At 40.0% G+C, this 23,542-nt stretch overlaps 1 protein-coding gene across 2 annotated transcripts in view; it reads left to right on the forward strand.

Annotated features, from left to right (window-relative positions):
• The window catches only part of RNF145 (ring finger protein 145), a 77,297-nt gene that overhangs the window by 40,161 nt on the left and 13,594 nt on the right, over window positions 1–23,542 (forward strand). For both annotated transcript variants that reach the window (XM_067566546.1, XM_067566547.1), the window contains 4 exons: window positions 1,622–1,730; window positions 11,460–11,551; window positions 18,661–18,896; window positions 23,060–23,235. In XM_067566546.1, the coding sequence (XP_067422647.1) occupies window positions 1,622–1,730; window positions 11,460–11,551; window positions 18,661–18,896; window positions 23,060–23,235 (613 nt within the window). The remainder of the gene's footprint in view (window positions 1–1,621; window positions 1,731–11,459; window positions 11,552–18,660; window positions 18,897–23,059; window positions 23,236–23,542) is intronic.

The following is a 23,542-nucleotide window of genomic DNA, read 5'->3' on the forward strand; positions in this document are numbered from 1 at the left end:
TTTTACATGCCTGAATGGACTGTTGATTGCTGCGGTATTTTGTGGGTCTGAAGATTTTTCTGTGGGTTCATTGCCAGCTCTCTTTTCAGAGAGTGTACTGTTACTAGCTAGAGCTTTAGAGAGAGACACCGTTGGGGGTGGGAAATATTAAATAGCTGGCACTTGAGGAGGATTGGAATGTTACTAAATAAACATTTGCCTTCATTTCGGATCGCACCCTATTAAATAGTGGGACAATACTACATTTGTAGGTTGTCTATAGTAACTGATTGTTGTTGAGCTACTTATGTTTTTATATATATAAGAATATTCATTCAAGAATCTCAGTGCTGTTTCATGCTCATAACTATTTTACGACACACTCAAAACGGCATAATCAACTCTAGTTAAAAAGGTTGTGACCAATTAGACAAATTGTCAAGTAGATGGATGATATTTTAAAGCAAGTGACATTTACTGTATATCTATGATCTGTGTGATGAGCCCTTCTATAGATGTTTTGTTCTTAGTTGTGGGGAAATCCTTTGCTCTTGACAGATTTGCTGAATGGATTTTAGTGTCAGGCACTTAAGTTATTAACCTCTGAAATTAGGATCACTGGTGATGCATTCTATGGTGTAGAGCTCAAAACAAAGGACAAACAGGACACCGTGTGTGTAAGATTGCTGTCTGTCCCTACAGTCAGTCTTTGGGGAAATATTAGGGAAGGCCAAACATTAGGTACTTATCACTGAATCCCTGAATAAGCAGGCTTTGCAATATCTGCTTTATTTAGGTATCCTGGTGGCAAGAGGTGTGAAAGGAAGGACCAACATATTGTTTCTTGCTGTGAGCTATTTACTAAACCAGGCTGTGTTCTTGAACAGTAAAGTATATCTGCATTGGGAATTTTCCTCAATTCCCACAAATGCTAAACAGCCATTGAAGTAACTGCAGTGCAAACCCCAAGTGGAGGCAAGGAAACATGTAATTTGCTCCCTTGGAGCTTGCCCTTGCTTGAAACTGAGTTGATTGGGAATTGCCTCAATTCCAGAAATGTAGAGAAGGGCCCTATATTTCAGACTCAGACTGTGGTATTAAGCAGGCATTTCAAATTTGAAAATCGATTGTGAAATAACTGAAATAATTTACAAGTTTAATTTTGTTTAACATACAAATGAAGGTTTTAAGTGTATCCTGTGTGATGCTTAAGGGTATTTATATTGTAACTTGATTTTGTGAGCTTGTTGGATATATTCATTATTCCTTACAATGAAGGTTTTTTGCTTATGCCAGTGCTGAAATGTATCTCCACTTTAACATGTGCCTAAGGAAAGAGGGAAGCCTGGACATACATGTCTTTCTCTTGTCTGGTTACATCACTTTGACTTTTTCCAAAATATCATGAGTCAGTTTCACCACCGACAGAAGTAAATGCAACTTGACTGAAGTGAATGGAATATCCATTGTTGCCTCTCTTTTATCCAGGTGCATGTTTTGTTTTGTTTTTTGTTTTAAAATCCTGAAGTAAGTGAGAGAGAGTGATGTCAGTTGTGTTGATTTTTAATAAGTGGGGTTTAGGTAATAGTTTTAAAAAGACATCAGAGGTTTAATTTCAACTTCTGTCTGATTTCTGCTTCAGGTTACATTTTAAGTGTCGTGCTCCTAACCTTACCTAGACAACATCTCGTTCAGCTCTACCTGTACTTTTTGACTGCATTGCTGTTATATGCTGGGCACCAGATCTCCAGGTAAGAATGTGAAATTTTTCAGATGACTTGGTTTTCAAATCTGAAAAATAATTTAATTAGTATTTTGCCAGTAAGACCCACACAAACGGAAGGTCTGTGTTTTCATTTAATTGTCTGGAATGTATCTTATCTTTCCGTATGTTGAAAAGAAGTTACAGGATTAACACTGGATTGTGCTCCATCTCTGTTGAAAGACATGTAGGGCCTGATCTTTTCCATTAACTTCCGTGGGAGATGGATCAGGCCCATACAGCCTGTATTTTAAAATCCCACATCAGTCTTTCCTAGCTGTCACAGGGGTTTTCTCTCCCTTCCAATATGAAAATAAATTGCTTTTGTGATGGACATAATTTCTGTTGGACCAAGAAGAGAGTGCCGGCATCTTTGAGTTTCACAAATGTTTTACTAGGAGGAAAAGACATATTGTACCTTTCAACTTGCTGGTAACTAGACAAGGGAGAAAATGTGGAATAAAGAGCCATAGAGAAGGATAAGTGTAGAATAGTGGTTGGAAGCTTTTACTACTGGACTATTAAATTTCTTTATCATAAATTCTATTGTCCATTATTTTACTTTCCTAAATCAAGTTCCAATTAGAAACCTTACAGTAATAAGTAAGTATGCCAAATATGTCTGGGTCTAAAATGTAGAGCGAGAGGCAGATAAGAGGTCTGAGACAATAAAATCAAAGTAAATCTCTCATTTATGCTTTTGGTGTTGCTGAATATATTTAACCCACAATGAAAATAAACTCATTTTAACTGAAGGCTTGGATTGGAGCCTGAGAAACTATCCTCTTATTAAGGGGCCTGCATAGGAAATATCTGAAGTGTGGAATTGAATCTGATTCTTTTGGAGCCCAGTGGTGGAAAATATTTTAAAACATCATATTAAACTGATTTGCACAAAATGGTACGTTTGTTACTTACATGGTAAAATTGTTATTCCAGCAAATTCTTTGAAACTGCCCTTTTGTTCAAATCTGTTCACTATCAAGGAAAGTTTAAAGAGTGGTTTGGGGACAGTTGTGATGTGTTAATGCTATGGCTGTCAGGCTTTCCTTTTAATGGTGTTCTGAATGTGGCAGGAGGGTTGTGGCCTCTTATTTCCTGGTTAGGAAGGAGGGAGGCTTCCTGATCCTTCCCCTGGGAATACTGAGCTTTTCTAACTGTAGTTTGCAGATGTTTGTCCTAGTATTTTAAAGATGGTATTTATTTCCTAGAGAAAGATGCCTAATTTTGTTTTAAGATCTTGGGTTTAAATCAGAATAACGACACTAATATAACATCCTAAATGTGCATGCTCCTTCGGGTATTCCTCAGATGCAGGTGGGCGGAGATAGAAAATTCAGAGCTAGTGTCTCCACTTCTGCAGCCCTGAGTTTTGGTCTTTTAAACTAAAAAAAAAAAGGTGAAAGAGTGCATAAACTTCAATTTATATATAGTCTCTGGCATTGGTTTTTAATTCTGATTATATTTTCACTATATAATTTTAACTATATCTCCTGATGAATGTTGTGACAAATAGGATTTATGAAAATGTATTGCTGTATTGTTTGAACCATCAGTGTACTGGTACTCAGCTCCACAAATGCATTAGACACTTCCTAATAAGTTAATAAGCAAGATTTTCACTTCAATGTATTTAGGGTTGCAGATTTGCCATGGCGTTTTCATAAAAAATCGTGGAGCAACCCTGTCCTACAGGGCTGGGTCTGGCTTCCCGTTCTGGGCATTGATACCTAGTGCACGGATGCTGTGCTACTCAGGTTTGGCCTGCCCACCCATTAGGGCCGGTGGGCCAAATTTGAGCAGCACTGTGACCCTGCTCACCAGGTCGCAATGCCACTCGCTCAGATTGGCCTGGCTGTTCCCCTTTCATGATGGAGGGGCAGCCAGGCTAAGCCAGACTTGAATAGTGCTGCAACTCTGTGCACCAGGTCGCAACAGCCAAGCAGGGAGGCAGGCCCAGCTACATGGGGCAGGAGCAGTCACTGCAGGCAAATCACATGCATTCACATGCACACAAAAAACCCTTGGACAAATAGGAAAAATCATGCTATCTGGGGCTTTGTTTTCACCACTATGGTAAACCTGCATCCCTAACTATGGTATTTCACTTTCACTAGCATTGCACAGAAAACAAGCACAGTTTTAAAAATAAAATTGGATCAAATCAATAATCTAGCAGTAGTGCAAAGTCTTGACACATCAGAGTTTGGGTCCTGAGCTTGTTGGCAGAGCTAAAGTGTGGCTTACTGACATTCTGAAGTGAATTTACGCATTCCCCTGACTCAGTACGGTTTTGGAGGGAGTTTGGTCCAGTCCTCCTTGACTGGTTGCAGACTCCCCACAGCAGCCTAAGACAGTAATTATGGAAGGACCACCACTCTTACACCCCCAAAAAGTTTTCAAATTCAATCAGGATCTTTCACATTAAAAGTACAAAGTTGAAGTGTGACTAATATGCAAATATGCTCTGTACTGTACATATTGTCGCTCTGTTGAGCCTCCAGTTTGCTTTTTATATTGTTTAGTAGACTTAATGTACTAAAATTGCAAGAAGCAAGTATTTGGGCTAGTCTTTCAACTATTCTAACATGGTGTTGTTTAGTTTAAAATTGTTTTAATAATTCTATTGCATCTACTGGAGTTTATTAGCTGGCATGCTATTTAAGATGGTTGAGGAAGCAACACTGGGGAACTACAAACACAGCATGGTTGACAGACAACTTAAAATGTGAAACAGCAGGATTTACTTAACATCAGCTGGCTCTCTTGACTGTGCAGCCTATTGGAAGTTTTGAATCACTGGAGAACTTCAGTTTCCAGTGCTGCTATTCCACTCCAGGAATAACTTGTGGTTAAGGCACAGGACTAAGAGTCATGACATCTGGATTTTATTCCTCGCTCTGGTTTCAGATTTCCACATTTTTGTCTGACTTTAAGCAAGTCATGTAACTTCTCAATGTCTCAGCTTCCCCATCTGTAAAGTGGAGTGATGTTAAGAGGGGTGCTGAGGGTTGATTCAGTACTGTTTGTAAAGCATTTGGAGATCCACTGTCAGAACTCAAGGTGTGAAATATAGTAATGTAGTTAGTGAGAACATTCACCATCGTATCTTCTGGGTGTCTGTGAAATAAAGGATGGATAGATAAGACAGAAAATACCATAATGCCCCTATATAAATGCATCGTATGCGTATACCTTGAATACTGCGTGCATGTTTCGTCACCCCATCTCAAAAAAGATATATTAGAATTGGAAATGGCACACAGAAGGGCAACAAACTATCAAGGATATGGAACAGCTTCCATATAAGCAAAGATTAAAAAGACTGGGACTTTTTAGCTTGCAAAAGAGATGACTAAGAGTGGATATAATAGTGGTCTATAAAGCCATGACTTGTGTGGAGAAAATTAATAAGAAAATGTTATTCACCCTTCCCATAACACAAGAACCAGGGGTTACCCAATGAAATTAATTGGCAGCAGGTTCAAAACAAAAGGAAGTATTTCTTCACACAGTGCACAATCAACCTGTGGAACTCGTTGCCAGGGGATATTGTGAAGGCCAAAACTATAACAAGGTTTAAAAAAAAAAAAAAAAGCTAGGTAAGTTCATGGAGGATAGGTCCAATCTGTGGCTGTTAGCCAGGATAGTCAGGGATGTAACCCCATGCTCTGTGTCCCTGGCCTCTGATTGCCAGAAGCAGGCAGTGGATGACCGGGGGATGGATCACTCATTGATTGCCTGTTCCGTTTATTCCCTCTGAAGCACCTGGCATTGGCAATTGTTGGAAGACAGGATACTGGGCTAGATGGACCATTGGTCTGACCTAGTATGGCTGTTCTAATGCAAGTTAGCCTAAAAGGCAGATTCACACGTTCCCTTCTAGAAAATAAATGCTCCTTTATTTTATACACAGTTATATCAGCCTCTCGCACAAACCATGCTACTATTATACAGACTTTTACTGGAAATTGTAATGAGTAATGCTGGAAGTAGGGGATGTATGCTTATGTTAAAGAAGGGAACCCTGCATAATTTCAAGCTTCCAGTTGTGCTGTGGTTACATCCCATAATTGACAGCACTGTTTTGGGATTCCAATGAGGAGGGAATAAATAACGAGCAGAAACTATTTGTTATATTTAACTTAATGTGTTTTTAATATGATACTAGACACGTGAAACCTTCTCGGGGAGCCTGTTTGACATTAATTGAGGAGCCTGATCATAGGTGGCACGTGCCTCTTGAATTTGGAGAGGCTGGCTCCCCTTGAGTCCCCGCCCCTGCTCGGCCTCCCCCGAGGCCCAGGTCCCGCCCATGCTTCACTCCAGGCCCTGCCCCTTCTCGGCCTCCTCCCACGAGGCCCCCCATCCACGTTGCTCCCTCCTCTTGGCCCTCCCCCCACTCCGCCTCCTCCCCTGAGTCTCTTCCACACCTTCTGCTTTCTCCTGTGGGGAGCAGGAAGAGGCGGAGCAAGGGTGAGAGCTTGGGGGCAGAGGCCGGGTGAGAGCTTCCGGCGCGGCAGCTATTTGGGAAGACTTAGCCTCCAGAAGCCTCTTATACCCGCGCCCATGAGACTGATTAGCCAAAGTAAACAGTGGCATGACACAATTAGGCCAGATAACCATTGTGTGTTATGACAGTTAACTACAAAGCACCTTTGTTAAAAATGGAAGACCCTTTCTTGCATGTGTGAGAATGTAAAAGTATTAGTCAGATATAAGCACTCTCTGAATTGTCCCTTTGTTCAGAAATATAGGTTATTCCTGGTTGATTTTGAGTGGCTTTCTTTAACTTTCCAATCTGATCGGCTTAAGAGCCGCATTCCCATCTGGAAATCTGATTTTAGCTTTATATTTATGTCCTAATTTTCTAACAGAAATCATTTGAGACGTTTCATTTAATAAGAAAATAATGGTTTTGCTCTTTTTTGTTGTTTTACACTATTCCAGTAGAATGAACAATTCTGAGAAGTAAAAGCTGCAGCTTAATAAAGCTTTAATTGATCAAAATTTAGTGTACACAGTCAGCCCTGTCAGCATCTTTGTATAGCATGGCAGCTGTTCCTGGCCTCTTCTGAATATCTGTGCCAGAAGATCGTTGTACTTGCACTGCTAATATAATAAGAAAATCACTGCTTTGATATTTCACTAATTTTGAATAGGAAATAAGGCTTCTACTCATCTACAAATTTTAAAAAATTGTGCTACAATTTAGTACTTTACAGATCTGTTACACTCTCATGATAGAACTGATTTTCCTTCAAATGTCACTGCAATTGAGCCTGTAGAAAAACAAATACATCTGTTCTCTTTAGAGTATGTGTCAATGTAGATCCACTGTAGGTACATGTGCACCTGAGCTCAGAGTCTCTTGAATAGCAGTGTCTATCATGGCCGTGCATGTGCCCTATGCCTCTTTGTTCTTCCATGTGAGTACATAAAGGGTGTAGGAGTTGCAACCCTTCCTCAGTTCCCTCTTACCCCCCACAGCAGTGAGAATGAACCCAGCGAGTGTCCAACCAGCTACTCTCCTCAGAGGCCTTTACGTTATTGTTGGTTTTTTCAACCAACTTTTGTTGAGATTTCTTATCTTCACGCTTCCCATCAAAGGATGTTCCCAAAACCCCCACTCCCAATCAGTGACTTTGTTGAACATAAGTGCGAGGTGCTTTGCACCAACCACCATGCCTCATGGTGGATTCCAAGCCCTGCCCATCCTGCCCATGAACTGGTCCTCCTAGAGGATAATTGCTAATTCCTATACTGCCTAGAGGAGAGCTACATGTGCTCTGTGCGCAAGTCCTCTTCTTCCAGGGCCTGCAAATTCAAGGATGCTCAGCTCAAACTACATCACGAGGACAGTCCATGTGGGTCATTTCAAACCCAGAGGTGATGGTCATTACCAGAACAAAGCCAGATAAGCCAGCATCGGACAACACTTCTTTGAGGACACATCATACTTCAGGATCAGGCAGCAGAAAAAAGGCAAAGAGGACTCCGGTAGAGCTGGTGCTAACATCTTTGACACTGACCACCTCTATATTGATGAAGAGTTCAGTGCTGTCAGCCCCAACCCACCAGACGACAAAGCCAGCACCTGTTCCCACAGGTAAAGGGGACATTGACTCATGCAGCTAGAAGGAGCTCAAACATGGCTCCAAAACTGAAGGGAAATGCTGGGTGGAAAACATCACTCCTTCAAGGATAGAACTCCTAAGTCCTCACTCAGAACTGGAGTGGCTTAGGGAACAAGAGACTTGTCACTGCCCTCAGCACTGATATCCGTGATAGAGCCAGGCACAGGCCCAAGATACACCCTGGAGGAATCTACTTTTACTGTTCAATTGATGTAGCTGAAACTCTTTCACCACCACCATTTTAAGTGGATACTGGTTGTCTGTCATCTACAGGATCCACACTAATATATACTTGAAGAGAGAACAGTTACATATTCTATAGAACCTGTGGCTCTTTGAGCTGACATTAATGTGGATCTCATGATTTGCCCTGTAACACGGGCTTCGAATTGTGAAGGAACCGAGGGAGTGTTGTGGCTTCTCTGCCCTTCATGTCCTCACATGGGAGCACGTGCGCTGCCATTCAAAAGATTCCAATCTCGAATGTATGTGTGCCTGCACTGAGATCCACACTGACATCATGAAGAACTACAGTTACTGGAGGGTAAGTAACCATTCTTGATCGTGAATGTCAGGGTCTGTAAAGCATAAGTAGCTAAGACTGAAGATAACCTGGTAGAAGGCATGCAAGCTCCCCAAACATACAACTTTGCTAGTGCATCTTAACTTCTTACTATGCCCAGTCCTCTCTAGTTTTCTTGTTTCCTAACAGATGTAACAGGAACCTTGATGTGCTCATTGCTTCTCTTTTAACTCTTTTTATAAATTCCTAATGTTTTCATTAGCTGATTGGAATCAAAGCCTAATATTTTAATATAAAAAAACTTTCAACTTTAGAGTGACACAGAAGTTCAAAAAATTCAAATCCATTGGGTTAGGTTTTTTTGGAACTCCGTCCGGTTGATCTCAGTAGGAAGTGCTATAAACTTTCCAACTAAAGAGTGCTTTTTGAAGGTTCATGTTCAACAAAATTTTAATATCTGCCAGATTTACAGGGCACGAGATGGTGAGAGAAGAGAAGAATTGTGTATAACTGGTGTTGGGAAGAAAATGACAGATGTTCTTTCTAGAATCAATCCTCTAGTTCAGTTAAGCATCAGAGTCCAGTCCTTAGGGACACTGACAGTCTCAGGGTAGAATAGTCACAGCTCTTGTATTAAGATCTGCTAGGCAACCATTAGTTGGGCCACAGAGAGTAGTCCTCACATATTGGTCACCCAGTCTCACCCATATTGCTCTTTCAGTTAAGCATTCTCTTCTGTGGCAGAAGTCTCCTCCATGCCTTAGTGCCCAGGGGAAGATGGACCTATTTTGATGAAAGCTACCTTACTTTGGAGGTCTGTATTTAAAGGATGGTCCTACTGCCCACTGTGGAAGTACACTACTATGAAAATCCCACTGTAACAGATCTGTGGGCTTTTGCACGAAGAATAGAAAATTTTTCCGTCCTTACCTGAAAAGCTACTTTCTTTGAGTAATAAGATCCACAGATCCTGCCCACTGTGCAGACAAATGAATTATCCAGAAAAGAGATGGAAATTGGCATCCAAAGATTATTCATTAGATAGAATTTACCATGCTCTGCAGCAGGGGAAATTGTTTTTCTTTGAAGTATATTAAATTTATTTCTAATTTAAGAAAATAGATTGAATTAGCTGGCTGCTGCAGTTACTTCATTTGGAGGGAACTTCAAGGTGGTGGGGCATTCCCCTATTGCCAGTGACGGATCGGTCTGGTTCAGTCCCCAAGCTGCGAGTAGGCTGAACATAAGAACAGCCATACTGGGTCAGAACAATGATGCATCTAGCCCAGCATCCTGTCTTCTGACAGTGGCCAATGCCAGGTGCTTCAGAGGGAAGGAACAGAACAGGTAATCGTCAAGTGATTCATCCCCTCTCACCCATTCCCAGCTTCTGGCAAACAGAGGCTAGGGACACTTCAGACCATGATTTTGCATCCCTGCCTATTCTGACTAATAGCCATTGATGGACCTATCCTCCATGAATTTATCTAGTTCTCTTTTGAAGGGGGCTTAACCTGCCCAGCGAACACACAGACTTCCTTACATTGTATCCAGCCTTGGGAGACTGTCCATCTCTAAAGTAAAACAGGCAGGGCTTCAATATGTCTTCTCTTCTTTTTGCACTGCCATGTTCTCTGTCCCCATCTTTAGTGAAAGAATACTTACATTGGGTTTGTGCACACTCTCCTGTTCATAAGGAATCCAAAATGATCATCTATACCAGTGACAATAGGGTCAGGTTTGGGGGAGGGGGAGTATACATGTATGGGTGTGTAAATCTGTCTCCTTTCCCTTTAACTGCACTCAGTCTACCGAGAGAGCGATGCAAACAAAAATAGTGACGCAGATACATAAGCTATGCATGTCAGGTTAGTTCAGCAGTCCATGACTTGCTTTTATTAAGCATTATGATAGACATTCATATATTAATGTTAATTATGAAGTTCACCTGATACTTAGGTTTTTTTTAAAAAAAAAGATAGAAACTGGGTGAGATGGGGAGGAATGGGGAGGTAGGGTGGAGAAAGAGGAGTGCCTTCTGGGTATTATACAAAGAACAAAAAATGGCTGGTTTCATAGAACTTTGACCTCTGCTTTTCTTAAATGGTCTGTTCTTGAAGTGTGTACTTCTGATGTCTTAAGCTTCTCTCTCTTTCCATTGCAAACTTCAGCAGTGCATTCTTGCTGTTCAAGGAGGGGAGTGTTTGGATTTTCATATACTAAACTGAGGAAATTAAATTTCACCACACAAAAAGGAAGTGGGTTACTCATGCAGATGATGAAAACAAGTTACTTTCTTACGCTGGAGTTCTTGACAACAGCCATATGTGACATGTAGTGGAATATTTCATTCCAAACCAGCAATGCTGGAATACCATAGGAGGCGGAGGGGGAAGGGAGGGTCCTATGGCAACTGAAACAAAAAGAACTGTTGCATTATGCATAATACATTAAAGTAGAGAAATTCATCTTTTCCAATTTACTGGGCACTTTGGACTACATGTCATAGCGGGACTACATGTCCAAGTTAAAACTGCTCAGTCACTCATTTGACACGAACACTACTCATTAAAATGTAAAATCTGAGCTGTCTGTGTAATTTGTTAATTTAGGCTGTAATTCAGCAAGACACTTAAGCAGATTCCTAACTTTAAACATGAGCAGTCCTTTTAAAGTCAAATATGATTTGACATTTTTCCATTTAAAGCATTGGTTTTTAAAGTCGTACAAATGAGCGTTCAGTAAAATTGCTGACTGCAGTTTCATCAGCAAATGAATCAGAAGGAGGTTTTGGTCACCCCTCCAGTTACAAAACTGCTTGACATGGGGCTGGGAGGAGAAAAACTGATGAACTACACAAGATTAGAAAAGAAATATTTAAACAGGCATCACTGAAAAGTGAAATAGTCCTTAAGTCAATAAATGGTTTCTTTCCAAAACTCCTCCTTGTAATTTGTCTGTTAAATACAGTGTGCAGTAAAGGTGTATATTTTATGAACAAGTATATTCCTTTCAAGCTGGTTTAGGGATGTCTTAATATTTTGTTTTTGTTCTTTAGGGATTATGTTAAGAGCGAGCTGGAGTCGGGATATGAAGGGCCAATGTATTTAGAACCTCTCTCCATGAATCGTTTCATGACTGCTTTAATAGGTAGGTGCAATTTAAACATCTTCTAAAGGGTGGCAGGAATAACAACCTGTTCCTTAATTCTCTTCCTAATTTCTTCTGCACACACCTTTTTTAATTTCTTGGGTCTGAGTGTCTTTTACCATATAGTTTTTTAAATAGTAATAATGATATGTACCTTTCCATATAGACAATTGGATCTGTGCTGTCTTATAGTGTAATTCCATCTTTGGGGGGTTCATTTACTACGACTTTACTAATAAACACATTCCTTTGAGTTGGAACTTTGCTTATAAATTAAAACATTGATTGTGCCTGATTTCCTTCATATTAGATTGTTAGTTTTTTAGTTTCGATTGCTTTTTTGTGTTACAAAATTAACCTAAGTTGTTGTTAAGACGAATTTTGGCATGCTAGCCTGCGTTGTGGCCTTCTGACTCTTGAAGCAACAAAAACTTGCTGTCAATCACCGGAGGCTTTTCTTAAAAGCAGAGTGTTTTTTTTATGTATACCTACAGAAGGATTTTAAATCTTTGCATACAGGAAATTAGTGTGGCCAAATATTTGCCTAGCATTTAAAACAGTTGATTTACTGATAATGCTGATACAGTACATGTTGTATTGTGGTTTTTTTTTTACTTTTGTCTCTGGAACTCCTGGAATATGTTGGAGTACTGAGAAGGAGGGGAAGATCTGAGAGTCTTATGCAGGAGCAATGGGTCCCTTGGTTCAATTCCCAAGGACAGGGCTAGCACAGTGCAGAATGTTGCCTTCAAGACTAAGTTCATAAAACCCAACATGTCTGTAGTTGCCACCCCTACAGTTCTACTTCCTAAAATTAATTCACGTCCTTTCCTGTCTCACTGATAGACCAGCTCTTTCAGTCTCCCTGGGTCTGACTTAGAGTTACTGGGCTATGTCAACAATGTAATTCTAATCAGTTTGAATTCCTCATATGGAAGGCACTGTAGAAATTCTGAGTATTAACAAGCATATGTGCACGATATTCCTGTCTTTAAAAGTGCAGTACAAAAACATTCATTCTCGACAGCCCTGTGAGTTAGGTACGCATTATTCCCAATATATGAAGCCAGGGAAGCCTAGAGGTTGAGATGTCTTTTATCATGCAGAAGTTTGTGTATGTGGACTAACAAGGCTGCAAATAACTATTTTAAATCTGAGTGCCAGTAATATTATTTCCCTGTGATTAAAACCTACTTGTGACTGAAATGCAGAGGTTAACTGAGCTTGACTTGATGGCTTTTGAGCTATTCTTTCTCAAAAGTGTTACTTATAATAGCAGAGGTGATTTGCATATATGAAGATCCTTTTTTCCGGAACTGACTTTATTTTTCTCATGATGAGCTTTGACCAGAACACCTTTAAGTATTAAGGTCACTGAGGGCTACCACATTCCAGTGGGAGAATTTAGGAATGTTTACAGTGCGTGTTCATAGAATGATAGAAAGTCAAAAATCTTTTAAGACCGACCCTCTTCAGTTCCTCATGCTAAGATCTAAAGATTTAATCAATTTACAACAGTTGTTCTCAACCTATTTTCCTCTGACGGCTGCAGCCAATACTAACTGCATGGTCATGAGGATGTCACATGGGCCGCAGCTGTGTGCTGATTGGGCCGCAGGTTCAGAACCACTGATTTGCAGCTTTGAACAGTACGTGATTGGCTATGTGGATTGACTCAACTGCTTCTTGTCTACTTGCAGCTGCTGTAAAAGGGAAACCAGCTATGAGATGTGTAATGGGAACTGAGGCTGGCTTTATACAGAATGATAAGGCTACCATGATGCAAACATTTAATTTGTGCTTAGGTTATAACCTCTACATTGGATTCTTTTTTTGGTGTAATGGTTTCTTATAGAAATAATGTTGAAACTCTTAAGAAACTTTGTTTAGAGATGCATCTTTTTTGCTGTGGGACTCTTAATTTTCTTTTCCGATCCAACTTGAGTTTACGGAGATCTAAATTACATTCCCACTTATCCCCCTCCAAACAAAAAGGGGATAATGTGAGGATTGCTGGGCCGAATAACTGACCAACATGTAACGTTTTTTCCTTTTAAAAGATATTATCTAGCCTAAAGGGATTTGTCCAAAGATAACCTGCCTCAATTTTTTATTTTTGTACAAAAATAAGCCTCTCTCTTCCATTTTGTGGTAAGTGCTTCCAAAGTGCAGTTGAATCTCATACTTCACTTCATGTAAATGCATATGTTATGAGCCGTTGAACACTTTCTGAAGTGCAGTAAAAGGCACAACTGGCTAAGTAAGCAGAGCCAGTAGAAAAAATAGCAAAGAAGCAAGCAGGCCAGGTGAGCAAATACATTTTTTTCTTCTGCCATGTAAGTGGCATTTACAAGGAAATCGAAGCAGGAGTCAAACCAGTTTTCATTGTCCAACATGCAAGTCTGTTTTTAAGTGCATATCAGGCAACAATAAATAATTATGATTCACTTATCCAGTCCCATGTTTTTCCTGGCTTCCAGGGCAGCCAATCTTTAAGTCTTGTCTTAGTCTACATTCAGGAAGGCAGATTATCAATGGAAAAATTAATGAAATGTTAAAAAGCCAATGCTTCCTAACTCTTGCTTTTAATATTAACAAATCAGTGCCAGATCACTCATATGCACTAATGTCCTTACTCTTTTAGTCTGTTGCTTTCCCCCCCTTCACCTTAGTTTAAAAAAACAAAACAAACAAAAAACCTACTGCCTGGAGTCTTGATGGTAATCCTCTTGTCTGGGGGAAACTGTGAAAATGAATTAACTTTAAATTAAGTGTGTCTTAAGTGTGTCTGTCGAATAATTTTATAACTTTGTCATGTGCTAAAATATGTATACAAATGTCATATTCCCTGACTGAAGAGTGTACTACATTCTTCTGCACTACATTCAATCACTCCCTCAGCAAAAAGAAAATGCAGGTACATTGCTCCATCTCTGTCCCCTTGCATTTCCATTGTGTCAAAATGAAATAGTGTCAACAGTAAAATCAACAAGCATGCTTAATCCATGGGGGCTGGTATATGTTTAATCAACACTTGAAATGGAATTTTTTTCAATGGGGAAACGTTAAAGTATACCCTATTACTGTTTTCTACATGTTGCTGTAGTCCCCACAGGCCTCAGTCATGATTGGCATCTTATTGTGCTAGGTGCTGTATGTACACATGATACCTGCCCCAAAGTAATTTATGATCTAATCTGATCTACAATTACGTATTTATTTATTTATTGACATTTCTGTAGCCCTTATGTCTGCAGTGTTTGTAAATGGGCCTTCAACACCCATTTCTTCCTTCAGGTCTGTGGCTCAGTCTGACCATTGCTGACTGAGTTTGCTAATATATGTCTTAGTGCTGCGAATGGTATCATTCAAGGGTAGCCTCGTGTATAACCATGATCTCCTGTGAGCATGTTAGCTGGGAAAATTCCAAAGCTAAGTGGCTTTGGAAACTGCTGCCCACAACATTATTCTTCTTAAGATGTAATCCCAATAGTATTTATTTTAACCACTGTTAAAAAAAACTTTAATGGCTTAATGTGGAAAGAAAGGGAGAATTTGTTAGCATCAGCATTTTTGCGGGAGGGTGGGTAGGGGAGGAAATAAAACAGTCCCATATTAGAAATGATTTAGAGGAAAGCTTTACCATGTCAGCCTGCTTGCAACAAGTCTTTTGGTAGGTCACAAGCTAGACAATTCAGGCTGCTCAAAGTGTGCAGAAGTCTTGGGAGGGGAAAAATAGTTTTCTGCTCTCATAGCTGCATAGGAGACAACCACCCTTCCTCCCTACCTTCTCCTTCTGAAGAAGAGCTCTTAAATTCTGCACGAGAATGTCTCCTGCAGGGTACATAAGCACCACTCTAGCACATCACTCAGCCGATGGTTTCCTACTTTCAGAATGCCAGTAGAGGAGTGGATTTGTTAAGTTTGTTAGCACACTCTAGTTTTCTGTGTTTTGACATTAAGAACAAGTTCCTTTCTTTTGACTGATTACATCATTACCATATGTTGTCTGTTTTTTATCACATGCCACCTCCCCCAAGATAATCTGACTTTGTCTTCACAAGTTCTTGTTTTCTGTCTGTCTTTAACAAATATGCTGTTGCTAGCATAGAATAGGGAGTACCTTTTCATTAAAAGTCCTGTCGGATCTTTTCAGATCCGACTTTCTCCAATTTGTCCATCTCTTTCCTGAAGTGTGGGAGCCCAGAGCTAGACACAAGACTCCAGTTTTAAGGCCTTATTAGTGCTGAGTAGAATGGAAGAGTTACATCTCATGTCTTGTCTTGCTTACAACAAGCCTGCTAATGCATTGCAGAATGATGTTTGCTTTTTTGGCAACAGTATTGTTGATTCATATTTAGTTTGATCCACTGTAACTCCCAACACCTTTTGTGCAGTACTACATCCTAGGCAGTCATTTCCCATTTTGTATTTATGCAATTGATTATTCTTTCCTAAGTGTAGTGCTTTTATAAAGAAATCTTTGACTCTAAATATCACACTTTGCTAGTATTGTAGGTCCTGGGAAGATATGGAAGTCAAACCAAGTTTGAAGAAAATACTGAGTTCATTTTCTTCAAACTCGGCTTGATTTTAACATCTTCTCAGGACCTGCAATACTAGCAAAGTGTGATATTTGGAGTCAAAGATTTCTTTATAAAATTTCATATATGAACATCGGAGGAGGGGGGCATGTGTGGGTTTTCCCCAAAACTCTCTCAGCTCAGCCAATTTATTTCAGATTCTTGTGCAGAGTCTAAAAATGGAAAAGTTCTATGTAAAGGGACTTTTGAGAAAGTTTGAGCAACTGAAAAAGGCAGGTTTATAATGGAAGCTGGAATTCAGGCTCAGTTAGGTTATGGTCCAGAAAGTAACATTGCATGACATGTTCATATTCAGTAGATCTGTCGTCTTTGATTATTCAGTGTATCTGCTTGCTTCAGTAACGAAAATAGTTAGTTATTTTGGTTAGCAATAATAACTGTTGCAGCTCAGTGTGTGTAAGCTGGATTCTTTCCTCTCCTAAGAACCATCAACCAAACTAACTCCTAATTGCAGACTCTGTTACTAACAACACAGCTTCTGCATTGAGATCTACTGTCTAAATCCACTGAGTAGTTCAGAGACCACTGACCTAAATCTTATACTATATATCTAGGTTCTTGTATATAGCATCTTGGAGCACATTATATGTATTAACAAGTATGTCTTCTCATCACCCTGTGAAAAAGGGAAGCAAGTAATATCTCCATTTTACAGATGGAGACTGAAGCACAGAGAGTGACTTGCCCAAGGTCAGACAGAAAATTAAATTGAGCCTAGATCTCCTGAGTTCCAGTCCAGTATCTGAATATAAAAAAACTAGTCTCCTCCCTAAGTTTAATACCAGTGGTGCGAAGTTCAAAGTTGACGTTTACCTGTATATAGATATCCTAGCAGAAAGGGGTGGGTTGTGCTGGGTTCATTAACATTTGGCTAAGAGAAACTACCACACTACACTGCCTTCTCTCTCACTTTTATCCACTGGAACCGGATTATTTCTTTTCAGAACAGCACACACCTTCTTAGAAGGCCCCAACCAAGCCTAGCGAGGGGTAAATTTGGTGGTTCCTGCAAAGGGAGAGGGGACTTAAAGAACAGGGTGGACTGGATCCAGTGAGATTTCCAGCCCCCATGGAACTGCTGGAATGTGCTGGAGGTCTCGTGGGATTTGGCATGATATTTTGAGTTGTAAAAGGGCCCCTGCACTCAGGGCCATTTCCTGTTCCCTGGTTTGTCCAGCAGTGTAAGATCATTTCCCATAGCTTATTTTTCAAGTGCTTTGTCTAGCTTTGATTTAAATTTCATGAGCAATCAGGTTTTATCACTTCCCTTGAGAGACTGTTCCACAACCTATTAGATGGTAGATCTTTCAACATGAAATAAGAGTGTTCCTTTTCCATTTCTATTTAACTGTGTCCTGGTCATGAGAATTTCACTTACTTGTATCACCTTTTTAAGGCAAAAACATTTCAGTAAATATCTTGTAGGCTGGTAAAATTTCACTGTTACTTGATAAGTTTTTGTTCATTTGCTATAAAATTATGGGCAAGACTTTTCAAAGGCATTTTGTGTTAGCCTAGCTCTGCTTCCATTGAAGTCAAAGGTGAAACTCCCTCTGACTTCAACGGAAACAGTTAGGGTATGCCTGAGCACTTTTTGAAACTGCCACTCTACAACTGAGTTTTTTTAATTGATTCTCATAAAGAAAAAGACCATGAAAAATACAAAAAGGGTAAATGACTTACAGCTTTCATATGTTTCCAAATACAGCATGCGTCATGGGATCTCCAACAGAATGACGCAATTAGACAATTTTACAACTTGTCAAAACTGCATGACCCTATGACTGGGTTTGTGTGGGGAGGGGAAGGGGGAAGATATTGATTGATTTGATATATACAGATGTACCCATATACATACCAGTAACAGAGAGAGTATAATTGTTTAAAGTAGCTTAACTATCTGTCATTTGCAACCTTCAGTGTTTTCATTTTGAGTAGCTGCCCTAGGACATTATGAAGTTATTGAAATCACAGCTGCTGACTTAGGTGTGCCCCTATTATTGCCTTTGCTCCCAATAAACTCCTCCTGACTGCAAATATAGTTGCTCTTAAGGCCACTGGGGACCATTAAATTACACTTCCTCCTATCAGGAAGAAATGACAGCACAGTTGTGCTTCAGAAACTCACTACTGCATGTACATATGTGGGTGAGGCCAACAGAAGGATGCAAGGATGACTTAATCAGTGGGTGGTAGGGCTTATTCCAAGGTCCTTCCTTTCATCTAGCAGATAGAAGCCATGCTCAGTGTGTCAGCCTTTTCTCTAGGATAACTTCTTATTGCTATGCAAAGTGAGATAGTATCCAGTATGCACTCTGAGGGTGATGTCTTGTGTGAACCTCCAAAGATACAGGGGAATCCAGTTTCATAACAGGTGTGCTGTAGTTAGCAGAGCTGTCAGTGGTACTGGATAATGTTAGATGCTTCATTTGTAAGCTAAATTAAGATACGTTTTTCCTGGAAGGAGTGAACAGCTTGCTATAAAATACTTTATCGTGTTTTCAGGTCAGCTGGTGGTGTGCACACTCTGCTCCTGTGTCATGAAAACCAAGCAGATCTGGCTCTTTTCTGCTCACATGCTCCCTCTGCTGGCACGGCTCTGCCTCGTCCCTCTGGAAACCATTGTCATCATCAACAAATTTGCCATGATTTTCACTGGCTTGGAAGTGCTCTATTTTCTGGCATCGAATCTTCTAGTACCGTATAATCTTGCGAAATCTGCATACAGAGAGCTTGTCCAGGTAGGATGTACACAGAGATCATAATAAGTTCATTGGCTTTGACTGTGGTATTTATGTTATAGTTTGTGGTCTGAAAAAGCAGTCATTGCAAAATGGCTCAATTTTGGGTGTTAATTGTGTTTTCTTATGCCAAATTTATGTCCATATTGAGTGTATGTTTGTTTTAGCATTTATTTAAAGCTACATTGTAAGACAGCATGGACTAGCAATTAGAGCAATGGCCTGGATTCTAATCCTGGATGATCACTAAACTTGTGCGACTTGCTTGACCTCCAGTTTGCCGTAGCCTATCTGAATATTGGATAAAAAGAAGAGCCTCAGTAGGATGGACGTTACAGTTGCTAAATCTTAAATAAGCTTCTCTTGGAAAGCAAATTGCACCCACAAACAGTTGCAGTAATTCTGGTGTATGTGGTAATGCCCTGTGTAGAAAAGTGATTGATTGGTTGTAAGTATACCTTACCTTAAGCTGGAAATGAGAGAGCCAAGAAAAAACATGAAACCAAGAATAAGCTATGAATAACTTACACTTTTGGAATATAAAAGGCATTAGCAACTTTGTGTGTACTTAAGCATCAATTTGGAAATTCGCTTCTAGCAAAGGTGTCCATTCTCCCATTGATGTGTGTAAACTTTCATTAATGTCAGTTATGCAAGTTGGTTGAAAGAGAGACTTCAAAATTGGCTTACTACAAATCAGAACAGACTGAAACGGGGAAGCTTTCAGACGGTTTTAACAAGGAATTTCCTGGCTTTTGTCAGGCAGAGTCATTCTTGTCAAATTTTTCAACCCGCACCACTGTACAAACCCCAGCTGTGCTACAACCCCCATTTGTAGCTTGATAACATGGGTTATTATATATTCTTTGGCTGCAGAGAGAGACAGGAATGAACACCAGTTCCTATGGAGAGCTCCAGTTCTGCCAGACATAAGTCCCAAGTTGCGTATGTTGGTCCAGCAAAATGCAAGGTGGCTGGGAATAATGAAGTTTCATGTATCCAGCGGGAAAGGAGAATTGACTAAGACTGCAGTTTCTATGCAGAATGTGGAGAGAGGCTGTCTCTCCAATGGAAACAATCCATGTCGTCTCACTGTTTTTAAAAATAGGTTTTGCTCCACATGGGTGTAAGGCACTCTGACCTACATGGTCTTGCTTTGGAAACTCTTCAGAATTTGGTGTCTGGTTCTAAACATGTTCCAGAAACTTTTGCTTGGTCCTTTGCTGAGCAGGCAAAGGGTTTTTTAAAAGTGACTTGGATGGGGTGGGGGGGATAAGTGGGCTTGCACCCTGAGTTTACTGCTTTGTTGTGTGTAAAGAAGGCTTAAAGTGTTTCTGCAAAAAGGAATTTTCTTTTTTACCTTTAGCATTCTGATCTGATCTGATCCTGGAAATCTCTATAACTTTGTCTGGGCTCATCATTTATCCTACAAATTTCCCATTGTTGCTATCACTAGCTGAACCCCAAATGTGGTAGAAATGGTGGAACAACTACTGTGGATGAACATCCTGCAAGCCACTGCTGTTCTCATTGCCAGGTTGTCTAACCCTGCTTAGGGCAGCGTAAATTGGCACAGTGGTACAAATTCTGGCATTTGCTCTAGGACTCCCACCGGCACTGTACCCTGATGCAGTAGCCCTGGTGGAAATTTTTTTGGTAAAATTCCCTGCTGCAGACAAGACCTGTCTGAAACTTGGCAGTTTTATTTTTTAACACCTCTTTAACCTCCTTGCCTAACATACATTTGGTTGAAAAGATATCTTTGTCAAAGATTCAGTGTCCTCACCCCTTTAAGTGTGAAAGCTCACAAGGCAAATCTGAGAGATCTTCCCCAAAGACCAGGGAAGACCAGACTTGGTGCTCTTCACATCTCTATGGTAATAATGCAAAATCAACAGCATAAGCCTGCAGGCTTTTTGGGAAGATGGTGGGAGATCTTTCAGGTAATTTCTGCACATCATAAAGAAGTGCAAAAAAAAGCCTGAAATCCAACATTTTTTTATGTAGGTTACCAATAAACCCATGTTAAAAACAGTTTGAAGTTTAAACACTAGATCAATCACTAACACTTGAGGTGCAGTGACATCATAAATGTATCGTCAACACTTCTTTCTTCTTCGGCACTTATATTAAGAACACTTCAATATCTTGAGGTTGTTTTAATTCCATATGCATGCTTGAAGGAAAAGCTCCTCAAGTGTTTGTTTTTGTCTACTCTCCTTATGTCTTTATCGGCTATCGTAAGTGTACTAATTAGACTGTTTCTATAATCACTGTAAAGATTTGAATTTAAGTGATTTTTTGGGCTGCCTCACTGATTCCCTTTGTCTTTCAAATCAGTGTTTATTCGTCAATGCAGTACTGTTTTGGCCTTGAGAAAAAATGTTTTTGCACAAACTTTTCAAGGAGCATTGCTCATACCATGTTTCTGCCAATTCCCTATGCAAATCAAGGGCATAGCTCTTCATGTGTGGCTATGGAACAATTTCAAAGGTATTAACAACGTGCTGCTAGAATAGTAATAAGCTGTGGCTGAGAATAGTAGTGTGCAATGTCTGCTAAAGAGCAATGGCTGGAATTAAGAGAAATGTTAATGTAATCTTTTCTTGGAAAGTGCCTCTGAGGCGCATTGCCTGTGCCAATCTCAGCAAATGGGGACAATTGTAACCTTGTTGGGCTGCATATTATGATTGTAATCTAGTTTAAGTGAAAGCTGGAAAAATAAGAGAAACGCCTTTTTAATTGTATTTCTAAAGAGTTCACTCCTGTGGAAATCTAGAGGCTATTCCCTATTCTAGAAGCAAAAATCAGAAAAAAAAATATTGGCCCAAATTCAGACCTGATGTAAGTTGATGCAACTCCATTGAAGGTCAAGGAAGATGATGAATCTGCTTATGCCAGACTGGAGTTTTGCCCTAACTTGATTTTAACATGACATACGCCTCATCCTTTGCCAATCACTTGTGTAGTTGCTGGCTTCAGCATGAATTATTCAGCGATACCTTGATCCAATAGTTGTGACCTCACAGCTGTTCCTGAGGCTTTGGAATTGTAGTATTGCAAACAGTAGCTTGCAATACCAGTGGGAAAACTTGGGAGATGGGGGATATTAAACACCCAGACCCAATTTTTAGCTTAATCTCCTTAACTCAACAGCTCTGGAGACAGAGCCCAGGGAGGAGGATGGGAAAAGCAGCTCTTTGTCACCTTATGAGTTCTGGGTTCTGGACTTTGGGGTCTGGTATAAGTTTAGAGCAGCTTCAGGGGCTGCCTATAGGCTGCAGAGCTTCCCAGAATCTCCCATATTGCCCAATACAACAGGTGCACACCCTCTCTGTGTAGGGTTGCTTATGCTGGTCCTATTCTGCTCCTATGCCACAGGAATCTTCCAGAGGGGCATTGCAGCTCCTTTGTATTCCCTACACAGTTCCAGAGCAGGGGCTATTCCTGGCCACCTGATTAGTATGTGTTTGTTAATCAGCTATGATAGAAATAACAATGAGGTCCTGTAAAGGTAATATTTTGTAATGTTTGCCACAGCTGACAGGGATCTTCAAATAATCTGTTTTGCCTACTCAATCTTTCACAATAAAATTCTAGTAGTTAAATACTTGTAGAATACAAGTTTGTTTCTCTAATTCTCTTAAAATACATACTTTCTAATAGCCATTTCTGTAGCCATTATGCGATTGTCTTGTGAGAAACTGACACTTGGTTTAAAATAAAGGCATCTGTGGAAGTGCTAGGGATGAATAATTTCCCTGTCATCTTGGTGGTATTAGCCTTCCAACCTGAAGTTACAGTTTCCTGAAAATTGCTCCATAGTCACCTAGTATTAATATTGTACAAGCAATAGCATAAATGTCAAAAGAATTGCTGTCCAAGCTGCAACAGTCATATGTTGCAAATGTGCTAATTTTTAGATATTTAGCTTCTGCTATGACGAGTATCTGAGACACTTCGCATCTGCCTTTAACAAAAGGTCAAAAAAGTATGAAGTCATAAAATACTTATGAGAGACCAGTTTACGCCACATGAATCAGACTCGTGGTTTGAATTGCAAATGAATTGAATGCTTGTTTGTTTTTTCTATTCTGTTATCTCTGTAAACATACAGGATATGAACAAATACAACAAACTGGTCTTGTCTTTGCCTTGCCCAGGTAGTGGAGGTGTATGGTCTCCTGGCACTGGGGATGTCTCTGTGGAACCAGCTGGTGGTCCCCGTTCTATTTATGGTGTTCTGGCTTGTCTTATTTGCTCTTCAGATCTACACTTATTTCAGCACACGGGATCAGCCTGCCTCAAGAGAGAGGCTGCTCTTCCTCTTTCTGACAAGGTAATTAACTCGTATCCATAATCAGTTGTTTTCTGTATATGCATTGTTTGCTTTCCTGAACCAATCTACTGTCTTCTGCAAATGGAATGGTTTAAATCAGCTGTCTTATTCTAGTCCCTAGTAAATATTTGTCCATACCGAGAAGCTATCATGCATATTAGTCCAGATAAGCCCTTTGCTTCACAGCAGCTCAGGACAGAGGACTATTAACAGAACTGTGGAAAAGCTCCCAGTGAATACAAAATGTAACTTAGTGATGGGCAAACCACTATAGACCCAGAACTTCAGTTCAGAAATTCGGTAGGGC

This window comes from Emydura macquarii, unplaced genomic scaffold (assembly GCF_026122565.2).
Source record: "Emydura macquarii macquarii isolate MOO-44397 ecotype Brisbane River unplaced genomic scaffold, CSIRO-AGI_Emac_v2 contig_2768, whole genome shotgun sequence".
Taxonomy (NCBI): Eukaryota; Metazoa; Chordata; order Testudines; family Chelidae; genus Emydura; species Emydura macquarii.